General features: G+C 37.5%; 1 protein-coding gene across 1 annotated transcript in view; it reads right to left on the bottom strand.

Moving 5' to 3' along the window:
- Positions 1-12,436, bottom strand: part of LOC127414801 (eIF-2-alpha kinase activator GCN1-like) — a 55,347-nt gene that overhangs the window by 24,080 nt on the left and 18,831 nt on the right. Inside the window, exons 25-33 of the mRNA XM_051653123.1 lie at positions 12,166-12,315; positions 9,409-9,596; positions 7,135-7,215; positions 6,904-7,047; positions 6,653-6,777; positions 2,286-2,475; positions 1,957-2,027; positions 1,245-1,410; positions 964-1,158 (exon numbers count right to left, since the gene is read on the bottom strand). Coding sequence (XP_051509083.1) covers positions 964-1,158; positions 1,245-1,410; positions 1,957-2,027; positions 2,286-2,475; positions 6,653-6,777; positions 6,904-7,047; positions 7,135-7,215; positions 9,409-9,596; positions 12,166-12,315 — 1,310 coding nt within the window. The remainder of the gene's footprint in view (positions 1-963; positions 1,159-1,244; positions 1,411-1,956; positions 2,028-2,285; positions 2,476-6,652; positions 6,778-6,903; positions 7,048-7,134; positions 7,216-9,408; positions 9,597-12,165; positions 12,316-12,436) is intronic.

Below are 12,436 nucleotides of genomic sequence, written 5' to 3'. Positions count from 1 at the left end.
ATTGTGTTGTGTTAATTTGATGTTATTGTAAATTGGTATATGTCTCATCACTGTCACGACTACTATGTTGATCGGAACTGCACCCATTTTCACACACCATTGCACTTGTGTATATGGCTGTGTGACAATAAAAGTGATTTGATTTGATTTGACATTCAGTCTGATTTTCAGTTCTTGCACCACGCCCATTGTTTCATCGAATATCTCGGCCTCTGAGTGGACTAGAAGCTCAATCTAGGTGACATTAGAAAGCTGAGATCATCTCCTTTGCGATGATGTATAATATTTTATCATTACTAGTCGAAAACATATATTTATGATGATTTGCTTAGCATACTTTTCCTGCGGAACTGCATATTTTGTTCTGGAAATCTAAGTACAAGTAAACAATGGCTTGTATTTTAAGAGAACTTCCTAAGGTAAAAGCAGATATAAAGTTTTTAGCTATTTGGGGCTTACAGCAGCAGTTATCAGTACATAAGGGAGACGTTTGTATTTGATGACATACAAATATCATATTTCACTTTGTGATTCTTTTGAAAATCTTTTAAACTGTGGTGTTAGGGCAACAAAATAACCTGTACAGTCATGTTCCTGAGAATGAGATCTTTCATTTGATATATGATTTGTCTATTTAAGTGCTATTTCAAAGACTTTTATATTCATTAATATTTCTACCACTTAACCACTGGGTGGCGCTTATTTGCGACGCAGATGTTTTAAGGCCTTATTTTGTTATTTTAAGTAACATAAATGCAGAAGGTGGTTACCTCTGAAAAGTTCAGATTCTAAGCTTTCAAACGATACCACATATGCCTGACTTACAGTATGTATACGGGGACTAAAATGCGGGTTCACAGAGTTTAAGAGGTTAAGGCAGGAACAAAACAAAGGAGAAAGAGTAAGGAGGAAACGAACAAGTGTCAAAGGCAAGAAAGTTGAGTAAAGGTCAGCAATTCAGACCTGTTGTGATGGAGTTGAGAGCGCGGTAATGAGCTTGGCCATGATGGGTTTGATCTTGGGGTCACTCTTATCCAGATGTTTGGCGAGTGAACCCATGAGGATCACCACACTCTGATGTACAGAGTCATAGCTGGCATCCTGTGGCGCGTTCTTCAGAAACTCCTCAAACACAGGCAGCAGAGAGCTTACGTTGTTCTACAAGACAAAAACAACCAAGTCAATGCTGTTTCGGAAACATCAGGCTGTATGGAACGCTTGAGAAGTCAGTCACCATACGGTACCTTGCCGTGCGTGTTGAGGGCGGACAGCGCCGCATCCAGCATGCAACGTCGCACCTCCGGGTGTCTGTCGTTAAGAGCGTCCGGCACAAAGAACAGGAAGAGTGGTGTCACCTGACTCTCATTCAAATACTGAGCCAGTTTGTTCAGAGCCAGAGCAATGCCACACCTGCACACACAAAACACATCACTTACAATTAATTTCAATGGAATAAATTGATACATTTTCATTAAAGGAATATGTAACAACACGCTATTTTAAAAGTATTTAAATTGGTATCTGTGTAAGGATACTACAAATAGACATGGAAGGGATTTGACGTTATCTGTAAAACAATGTTTACATGAAGCACTCCATTTAAAAATGTGTCTCCGTTCAGAAATGTGTCGGTAAACACATAACCAGAAGTTCATCCACCTAGAAAAGTAAACCCACTCCAAAAGGACAATTTAACAACTTTACAGATCAAATATCAAAGCATGTTTTGCTACAGAATTCATGTAAGTGCTTTAAGAAATGTACAAACTTCACATTTTTGCTTTTAAAACCTCCGGTACATTTGCCCCATTGACTAAAATTGGAAATGCATTACTGTAAATGTGAGGGAGTCAAAAACATATGTAGTAGTTGTCAGCATGTCACAGATACAGCCCACTGACATTAAGATGAAAATATCCCAGAATGTTCCTTTAATTGACTGACTCTCTGTCTTACCTGGCCTCCCATTGGTCAGGAGGAGCTTCAGAAATGACCCGTCCCAGAGCATCCAGAACCGGAGGAGGTCTCTACAGACACAGAACCATACAGCATGCAAGCACAATCACTTTAAGAGTACGGCACGCTCATTCACTCAAACGACAGAATCGTTCACTCTCAATGACAGCTATTAATTTAAAACATTGCGGCAATGAATTAAAGATTCATGCCGGTTAACACGACATCTTTAATTTCACAGATGAAACTCAGTCTTCATTCTCTCTGCAGTGTAAAAGCGTCATTAAATATTAATGTCTGGTGCTAAATCTCTAGTGTGTGACACTCACGTAGAGTTTCTCATGGTAGAGTTCAATGAGTTGGTTCAGAACTGTGGCCGATTGGTCCTGGTACTGACTGACAGCGCTGGAAAGAGCCTCAGCACCGGCCGACCGCACAGCCTCCTCGTGGTGGATCACGTCTTCGATCAGCAGTGGACACAGATCAGGGACAAGCTCAAGATACAGAGCCTGCCACAGTCTGAATCAGAGACAGAAGACAGAGAGGACTTACAGACACTTACAGATATCAGAAACAAAATTGGCAAGCACTTTCTCATAATCACAAGCTCCAATCTGATTGGCTGGCTGCTGTGCAATTTCCAGGAGTCAGCGAAGACCGGTTTTTATGAGTCCACGGCAGTTTTCAGGCTGCTACAATTAATGTTTCTAAGGAACTAGTCACTAGATTTAAAGTTTCCAAGGTTCAGGGCATCAAATCTTTTTGTTTTTTGTTTGAGACATACAGTATATTCTGCTTTACTTTCAGAGTTATGTCCTTTAAAGAATCAGTGCTTATTACTTTCCCTAATTTACCACTTCACTGTGCAACAATCCATTAGGGTATCTGTGACGAGGAGGAGGGCGGGGCTGGGCCGTGACTTTATCCCTGTCCTCGGCTGATTAGCCCGATTGGGGGCCAGGCGTGCGTAGTCACAGGCCGGCCCCAGCCTCCTCCTTGTCACAGTATCCATTTCAGATTTACTCGCCACTTAACATCATATATAAAACCCTCTGGTTGGTCATTTTACATGTCAGACAGACGGCCTCTTCCTAAGTGCATGCTATAGAGCTGTTGCCTATGCCGGTACCGATATCTACAGAGCAGGATGGCCGATATAAATGTTGACATACATAATACAGTTTAACAACAGCAAATCAGATGTACACTAAATTTCTAATGTGAAAAACATTTATTTGATACATTATTTACTTAAATTTCCTTAAATATGAAAATAATCCTTGAAAAAAGAAATTGTTGACTATTCATTGACAGTTCTATTGGATTTTGAAACTGACACAAGGGAAAGTGAACACTTCTGTTAATCGGCCAAGCAAACATGGTTATCGGTCGATATGATAATCGCAAAAAAAAAAAAAAAGCCAAATATTGGCTGACTAAGCAGTCTGGCCGATATATCAGTCTATTAGCAGTTTCGAGCCATGGGTTTTTATAATGGCAGTTTTAGGTTTATGAGTAAAATAGGGCTGCAACTAAAGATTTTGATAATCGACTAATCTAACGATTATTGGAACGATTATTAGACGATTATTGCAACGATTAATCATTAGCTCTAAACCGATTATTCAGCTTGTGCTCAGAGTTAAAAGGTTGTATTAAACGTGTTTGCTAACAATAAAGAGGACAAAATCATCTTTTAAAAATACCTCTAAATGACATTCACTGAATTAAAGGTGTTGTAGTGGTGGTGTAGTGGACTAAAGCACAGAACTGGTAATCAGAAGGTTGCTGGTTCAATCCCCACAGCCACCACCATTGTGTCCTTGAGCAAGACACTTAACTCCAGGTTGCTCCAGGGGGATTGTCCCTGTAATCAGTGCACTGTAAGTCGCTTTGGATAAAAGCATCTGCCAAATGCATAAATGTAAATGTAAAGGGAAAAAATACTTTTTATTATGTTTAATTCAGTAAAAATTTCACTACATAAAAAATCCTATTGTTATCAAGTGTTTTTGTCTTGTTTTCCATTTAAAATGGTTTAAAAATCCTTAAAACAAGATACATTTACTGGAGAAGTAACATATGATATATAGACTTGCTTTAAGAGAATGTATCTTTTCTATATAAGTGTATTTTTTCACTTGGTCATACTTCTGTGAGTGCAGTAAAGACAAAATACACTTATATCCAAGATCTATTCTCTAAAAGCAAGTCTAAATATCTTATATGCTGCTTCTCAGGTCAATGCATCTTTTTTTAAAGGATTTTTCGATATTTTAAAATATTTGCATTTTTAATATTATATTCAACATTCTCAGATTAAAAAAAAATATATATATATATATATTCTGCAGTATAGCTGCTAATGTAAATGTACGTTGTTTTAAAGGAGTTTTAGATATTTATATTGGAAAACAAGCCAAAACAAAAACAAATCAAAAACGTATTTTGTTGCCGTGTATAATGAGGCGAAGACTACCCTCTCTCACCTTTCTGTTCACTTCAATCCTTCACCTTTCTTTAACTCACAAAAAAAACAAACTCTCTCTTATTAATAAAGCTGCGTTTTGACAATTTTCTTCACGATAAGAAATGCACAGTGACATATATTATGATTCAGTAAGATGCCATCGCGTTATAATCTAGCTGCATTAAGCGCGCGCACTCGAGGGATGAGCATCCCCGCAACAGAGTGTACCTCAGCCGGGTGCAGTTTCAATCTCTCCCCCTTAGATCGGGACACTTAGTGCAACTCATAGAAGAGGCGCTGACCGCACAGAGAAATGCCAGTTTCCTTATTATTTCAACTTTAATAAAGCTATAACGCATTAAATAGAACTGGATTAAAGATGTAACACCGGGGAGTTTCCTTTAAAGACGCTCGACACGCAAGTTTTGCTTAAGCTGAGCGTCAGCTCCGGCTCTGCTTATTCCACAACAAGAGTGCTTCTGTATTTACTTATTTTGTATTTTTGCATTATAATTCCCTCATACTTTGCGATCGATATCACTTGAAGCTGTTTGGAAAGTTTAGAGTGTATCTGGACTGTGAGATGCGTTTTCTTCCTCTCCTCAGCCTGGCGTGAACTGCAGTGCTGCTCTTGTGTGCAATCATTAGAGTTTCATATGATCTTACGTTACGTTAAGATCAAACGACTATTCGACAACGAAAATTTTTGTTGACAATTTTTTATTGTCGACGTTGGTGATAACATTGACTAATCGTTTCAGCCCTAGAGTAAAATAAGGCCTGTGGTTGAAATTACTTGAAGAGACTTTCACGTTTTGTTCTAGAGCATAAATTACACAAAGTCATACCACAGATGTTAATTTTGAAGCAACAGTGTTTTTAAAAAAAACGCTAATGAATTTAGCTACAGGTTAGCATCATTAGAGTTCGACCGATAGTGAATTTTACATATATCGATAACTAAGGTGGTGGGTATGGCCGATAACCGATTAATCGGCCGATAGTTTTTAAAAACAATTTATAGAATAAAAAAACGTATTCTTATCTTACTATAACGGGCATAGAAATAGAGGCTACAAGAGTCCAAAATAAATAAAATCCTAGATGCAGTTTATTGTACAACCAAAATCCCCAAAATAGCCAGAAAAAAAATCAGATTTGGTGCATAAAGTGAGACTTTTAACTATTAACAAGCCCTAAACACATCAGGGACTCTATAATGAATTTATTATGAATAATGAACACTTGGCCCTGTTACAATGCTCTACATCAGTGGTTCTCAACCCTATATATTGTATATCTCCCTTTTCTGACACACCCAATTCAGGTCTTGGGAGTCTCCACTAATCAGGTGTGTTTGATTAGGGAGATATCCAAAATGTGTAGTGTTGAGGGGGCCTCCAGGAACAGGGTTGGGAAACACTGCTCTATATTAAGTATTAACCAAATTAAGCTTTTTATGGCCTATTTATATTCACCAGAGTAACGGTTTTGTATATACATATTTCAATGAAAATAAGGTTTATTATTATTCACAAGATATGATTTATGTGCAGACAGGGCACATTTCTATATATTTGCATTTTTCTTTAGTGTTCTTCAATTTAGAACACTTGATTATCTAATCAAAATCACAAAATATGCATTAAAGTGAGGATAAAAATATGGATGAATATGGTCAATGATGAAAGATTTAGATGCAGCATATCTTCACGAGGTGTCAGTGATTGTTTTTATTTCACCTCTAGAGGCCGCTTTTATACTGTAGAACCGAGTCGTTGTAACCGTAGACTCCTCCATGCCAGCCACATCGGAACACGGAGGAATAAAAAAAAAAAATGTATATATATTTTTTACTGATATCTGATACAAATAGTTCCAAAAAGCAAATATCGGCACAGATTAATCGATAAAACCGATATTTCGGTATACCTCTAAGCAACATGGATTTTTAAAAGACACAACAGCTTCAAAATCCACAACTGAGGTGTGACTGCAAGTAATTTATGTTTATTTTATGCGTAATTCAAAAATCCCTATTCGAAGAACCCATAGGAGATTCCTGAGGAAACCCATGGCGAATTAGCCTTCCGGGTTCGCCTACAAACTGACGTGACTGTTGAACCGCTCTATTGATATTTCACAGTTAAGTTATGGTCAAAATCCAGGAGTTTTTGTAATTGTGATTCTGCACTACACTGGCATGAGTTCAATGGCATGACTCACTTCTCTGCCAGAGCTCTGATCTCCTCCTCCACATCAAACTTTGCCACCCAGAGTCTCCGCAACATCTTCAGCCCGTTGGCATCAGTGCTGTCGGTGGGCAATGCCAACTCCATTTCCAAAAGTCCCTTCAACATTGAGATAACAGTTCTTTATTAAAAATGATTTCATAACATATTGTCATAATAAAAATATCATCAAAGGGGATCAAAGAAAAAATGGAGAAGAGTTGGGGGAAATAGAAAGATACTGACCCTCAAAGCAGCATCTCTGACCGAGAAGCATGAAGACAGTAGCGCATCCAGTAGAACATCGATTTCAGCTTGTTCTGCGAGTGCACAGCCCTCCTCTCCGCCCGCACTGGTACACAGCGCCGTGAGACAGCCTGATGCCAAGACCTACAACACAAACATAACACTATAACACAAGTCTCCTAAGAAACACTGCGTGTCTACAAACCAATTTTTAACGGTTAAAGTCTCTACCTGCAGGCGAGGTGTGGACGTGCCGATCACTTTGGTCAGGAGTAGCAGCATACTGACTCTAGGCAGCAGCTCAGGACCATTCTGAACAAACAGAAAAGCACAATAAAAATAAATAATACAGACATGCATAAAATCATCTTTAATGTAAATGACCAATCATTTACAAAATGTTACTACAAACGATTTATAAAACAATTCACATGTCAGAAAAAAGTTCTTAAATGCATCCCACTTGGGCAATGTATTCATTGCGAATAATCTTAAAATCATAGACAAGTAAACTAGCGCTTACCTTAAAAGTACATGCACAGTCATAAATGAATTTTCTGTTGTAGCATATGTGCATTTTAGTTGCTGTGCATTCAAATAACATTTTTAAAGGTGTTTAAATGTAAGCTTAATCAAAAGCATACAATAAATTGCGGTTACACTAAGGCACTTACAATGGAGGTGAATGGGGCAGGTCCATAAACATTCAATTTAGTGTGATATAATGGGTTTAATGGCATTAAGTCGTAATGGCAACTAAGTTGTAATACTGGATATAACTTTATAGAGATAAGGTTAGTAAGTGATTTTATCACACAAAAATCATGAAAAACATGTATGATGTTTAGGTCTTGTGGCTTTACTTTTGAAACAGTGTTTATTTGAATGTTTATGGACTGGCCCCATTCACTTCCATTGTAATTACTTAACTTTTGCTTTTTTTAAATAAACAAGGGACAATTTTTTTTGTGGTAATGTGGTAACATTATGACACAAATCATGCCAACTGAGCTTAACTTGTATTGAACATTTTTGTATATAACTAATATTTGTTCATCATTTTTTGTCATTCTTGGAATATCACGGCAAATCTGATTGCAGGGTTTGTACAGAAGCTTCAAAGTTAAATTCAAGGACTTTTCAAGCACATTTTTATTTGTTTAAGGACTGTGCTCGAGATGTCGTTAAAACTAATTCTTTATTTGTTCATTTTAAATAAAAATATTTAATTCATATAGTTAATTTATTTTTTTTAATAAAGCACCACTTATTACAAGTACAACAATGTGCATCTTTAACTACATATTCTCTCAGTATATTCTTGGTTCATTCATGATGAAATTGATGTGCAATTGTAGTGTACTCCCTTATAATACACTTCACTTTCCCTCAAAAGTGCATAACTGTGTCCGTAAGCAGTAGTCCATATGACTCATGTGCTGTGTTTCATGTTTTCTAAAGTCACACAACAGATTTATGTGATGAACTGACCCAAACTGCAAAAAAATCTTTGACTTTCCAACTTACAAAATATTGAAATTATCCGTTCAGTACAGTTTTTGTCTATAAACGCTGAGGGTAAACATTTTATAACATTTTGACATTATTTTTATTCATAAAGGACAACTTGACTGTTGTTCTTTCTTTTATTTAATTTTGTTTCACGAATAAAGCAACACTAAGATAACACTAATGAGGGTTAAATGGGTTACAACACACATTTTGAGGGTTCATTGGGGTACACACCAAATATTTGTGTGTGAAAATATTAGTTGAAATGTGAATAACTTTTTAACATGCTGCGAAAAATCACTACATGCATATTTAAGCACACTCTGAACTTTGACCTTAAAAATTCTTTTCTACTAATTTTGTGAGACAAATCTTTCTTTACACAATTGGGCGCTAGACGGCTCACAAAACTGATCTGCATTGACCTCCATTGATCTGCATTCAAATCTCAGAACATTTTACATCTCATTTCATTTTTTCACTCTGGAGAGTAAATTGTAATTAAAACTGATAGTTGCAAGGATTCATACTCGTTAAATCCTCCACAGCAGTATCTAGAAAATATATATTTTTTAAATCCTCCAGTAACACTTGATTGTGATTGGTCCATTCTGAACAGCGCTGCCAAAAGTAACAGGTGTCATGTGACAGCGCCGTCTATACGCTGCTCGCTTCAACAGTGGTCTAGTGGTCTGTCGTCGTGTTTGTACGAAAATAAATATATTTCATTTATTAAATTATTTAAGCAATGCATTTTAAGATTTTCTATAATTCAAGAACTTTTTAAGCACCTCTTGGTAAAAATGGCTATTTAAGGGTTTTCCAGGACTTCAGTTAGAAAAAGCCAAATTCAAGTACTTCAAGCACCTTGTACGAACCCTGTGAATGGATGTACGTTTTGTACATGTTAAAAAGATTATATTTTTGAAGAAATTGGAGCTGTTCAAAAGAACACGTTCGTGTCAAAATGATCGGTTGAGAACACACCCGTACCTCGTCTATAAGTATGTCGCTGGCGTCCGATTGTGCGCGCAGTTGTGCGTGTGTGTTGATGATTTGTAGCGCACGGGTCATGGTGATCTCCGCCTCCTCTGACATTCCGCTGCTCTGACTCAACACGGCCTGCAGGAGCGGGAAACAGAAGGAGAATGCTGGCGCTGACAGCGCACATACGTCTGATCCTGCAAAACAAATACAAATGAACTTTAGGACACACTTGCACAAAATCTCTACAGTTTTCAGATGAATGAGCTAAGCTGGTGAACCCTTTAAAGGGGTCATAATCAATACTTCTGCAAAATTGTATTTCTCCCTTAAGTACACTTTTAATGCTATTCAAGGTTTTTTTTCGTGCCAAAACGGTTATTTACCTTTAAATGAAATAATTCAAACAAAATACTGATTTCAGTCAGAACACACTCTATTCTCACCACAAATGAAAGTTCTGTTATCATTTACTCAGCCTAATATTCTTAACCCGTATGGCTTGCTTTCTTCTGTGGAACACAAAATGTCACCAGTCACCATTCACTTTCATTGCATTTTGTCCATACAATGAAAGTGACTGAGACTAACACTCTCCCTAATAGCATCCTTTTGTGTTCTATAGCATAAAGAAAGTCATATGGGTTTTGGAATAAAATGAAGACCAGTAAATGATGAGAGTTTTCATGTTTTGGTGAACTATTCCTTTACGTGTAGAGCAGTTTTAAAAAATGCACTTGTTTTATACCTTTTCGCAAGTGTTAAAGGTATAGTTCACCCAAAAATGAATATTCTCTCATCATTTATTCACCCTCATGCCATCCCAGATGTGTATGACTTTCTTTCTTCTGCAGAACACAAATTAAGATTTTTAGAAAAATATCTCAGCTCTGTTGGTCCTTACAATGCAAGCAAATGGGTGCCAAAATTGTGATGCTCCAGAAAGCACATAAAGGCAGCATAAATGTAATCCATATGACTCCAGTGGTTTAATCCATGTCTTCAGAAGTAATGTGATAGGTGTGGGTGAGAAACAGATCAATATTCAAGTCCATTTTTGCTAGAAATTCTTCTCCCTGCCCAGTAGGGTGCGATATGCATGAAGAATGTGAATCCCAAAAGACACAAGAAGAATGTGAAAGTGAAAGAGATTGACTGAGCAGGGAGAATTTATAATAAACATTTACAAAAATATTGATCTGTTTTTCACCCACACATCATATCGTTTCTGAAGATAAAGATTTAACCACTGGAGTCTTATGGATTATTTTTATGCTGACCTATGTGATTTTTGGAGCTTCAACATTTTTGCATCCATTCACTTGCATTGTGAGGGTTTCTCATCACCACGAAACCCTTGCCCAATATCCGAGGTGAGTATATCTTTTAAATAATTACAAATTATTTGATTAGTAGAGGCTCTAAAAAAAAATCAACAATTTATCTAATTACCAAAACATATCAACCATATTTGCCCCTTTCTTTTAAGTATTTTTCAGATTAATCCAAATAGTCTGTCTAATGGCTGATCTATGGATAAATGATCAGATTAAAAAATATATATATTTGTTTGTACTATATTTATTGGTCCTAATTTTGTATCTGGACCTGTTGTGGTAATTGTGCATGATGGACCACATGTATATATCTTCAATTCAAATTTAGGGGAAAAAAATTCATTTTTGAAACAAAAAAAAAAAACAAAACATTCAATTGATTTTTATATTGAACCTCACTGCCATGGTTAAAGCTGTTTCATGAAAATCCCCCCATAATCCATCCATCCAACCATTCTCTATAGCCACCTATTTTATGCAGGGTCACGGGCAGTGCTGAAGCCTATCCCAGCTGTCTCGGGCCGAAGGGCAAGGAAACACCCTGAACAGGTGGCCAGTCCATCACAGAACTAACACTCACAGACATACACATTCATACTCTCGCTCACATCTACAGGCAATTTAGAGTCTCCAATTCACTTGACCTGCATGTTTTTGGACTGTGGGGGAAATCGGAGACACCAGAGGAAACTCATACGAACACACTGAGAACATGCAAAATCCACACAGAAAGGCCCAGGTTGAGCTGGGACTCAAACCGGTGACCTTCTTGCTGTTTGAGCTACCAAAGTCTTTCTAGCAAGTCAGTCCACTGTCGGCCATGTTTGGGATGCTCTCGAGAGGCTATTTCCAGTCATGGCAGTGCAGCTCCTATCTACATGAATGGGGAAAGACCGAAATTTCCAAAACGATTGGTCAAGGTTACGATCAATGAACATATTTCAAATCAGCAGTAAAATCTGACAACACTGGTATCATAAATGGTGCTTCTTTACCTCACATTACACTAAAAAAATGCAATTTTCCCAGCTTGTATAGCTAATGCGCATGCACATTCTCAAGTTGATTGACAGGCGATGTCTGTATCTAAAAGGTGATTGGCTCTTTTACCTGTAAGGCGGGACTTCCTTTACACATCCGCTGAGCTTTCCAATATCTCCCGTTCATTTTAATAGAAGTGGCCCATCTCTGCTAAATAGTCTCTGGTGCTACCCACTGAGCCACATTGCCCATTTTAGAAGCAAAGTTTCAATAAGTGGTCTGAATGGACTGTGGACGGCGACTCGTGTTGTGAATGTTAAAGTATGCCACAGTGCATCAAAGTCTTTAATTTGAAAAGAACAAAAGACCATCCATGATGTGACCCCTTTAAAGGTTTCATCCAAGCTTCTATGATGCACGTTGATATTTATATGTGTGTGATACTCACCGGTTTTTCCCTCTCTCTGAGGTACAGTGTGTGTGTGCAGCAGTAAGACGGTTCTCTGTGTCGCTGTATCCAGACCCTCCTGTGACCAAGCTGGATCTAAATCACATTCTGGTTTCAACTGGCGCAATGTCACCTGACCTACAAGAACCGCTACATACAGAGAAAAAGAGGATCACAGAGATATATGAAGAAGAAGAAACATCACAAAACTTCTAATGCAGCGTTAAATGCTAAAAATGTTTGTCATAAATTTTCAGCAAAATATCATCAA

This window comes from Myxocyprinus asiaticus, chromosome 24 (genome assembly GCF_019703515.2).
Source record: "Myxocyprinus asiaticus isolate MX2 ecotype Aquarium Trade chromosome 24, UBuf_Myxa_2, whole genome shotgun sequence".
Classification (NCBI taxonomy): Eukaryota; Metazoa; Chordata; class Actinopteri; order Cypriniformes; family Catostomidae; genus Myxocyprinus; species Myxocyprinus asiaticus.
The sequence above is the reverse complement of the archived record's forward strand: the minus strand, read 5'-3'. Positions and strand labels throughout refer to the sequence as shown.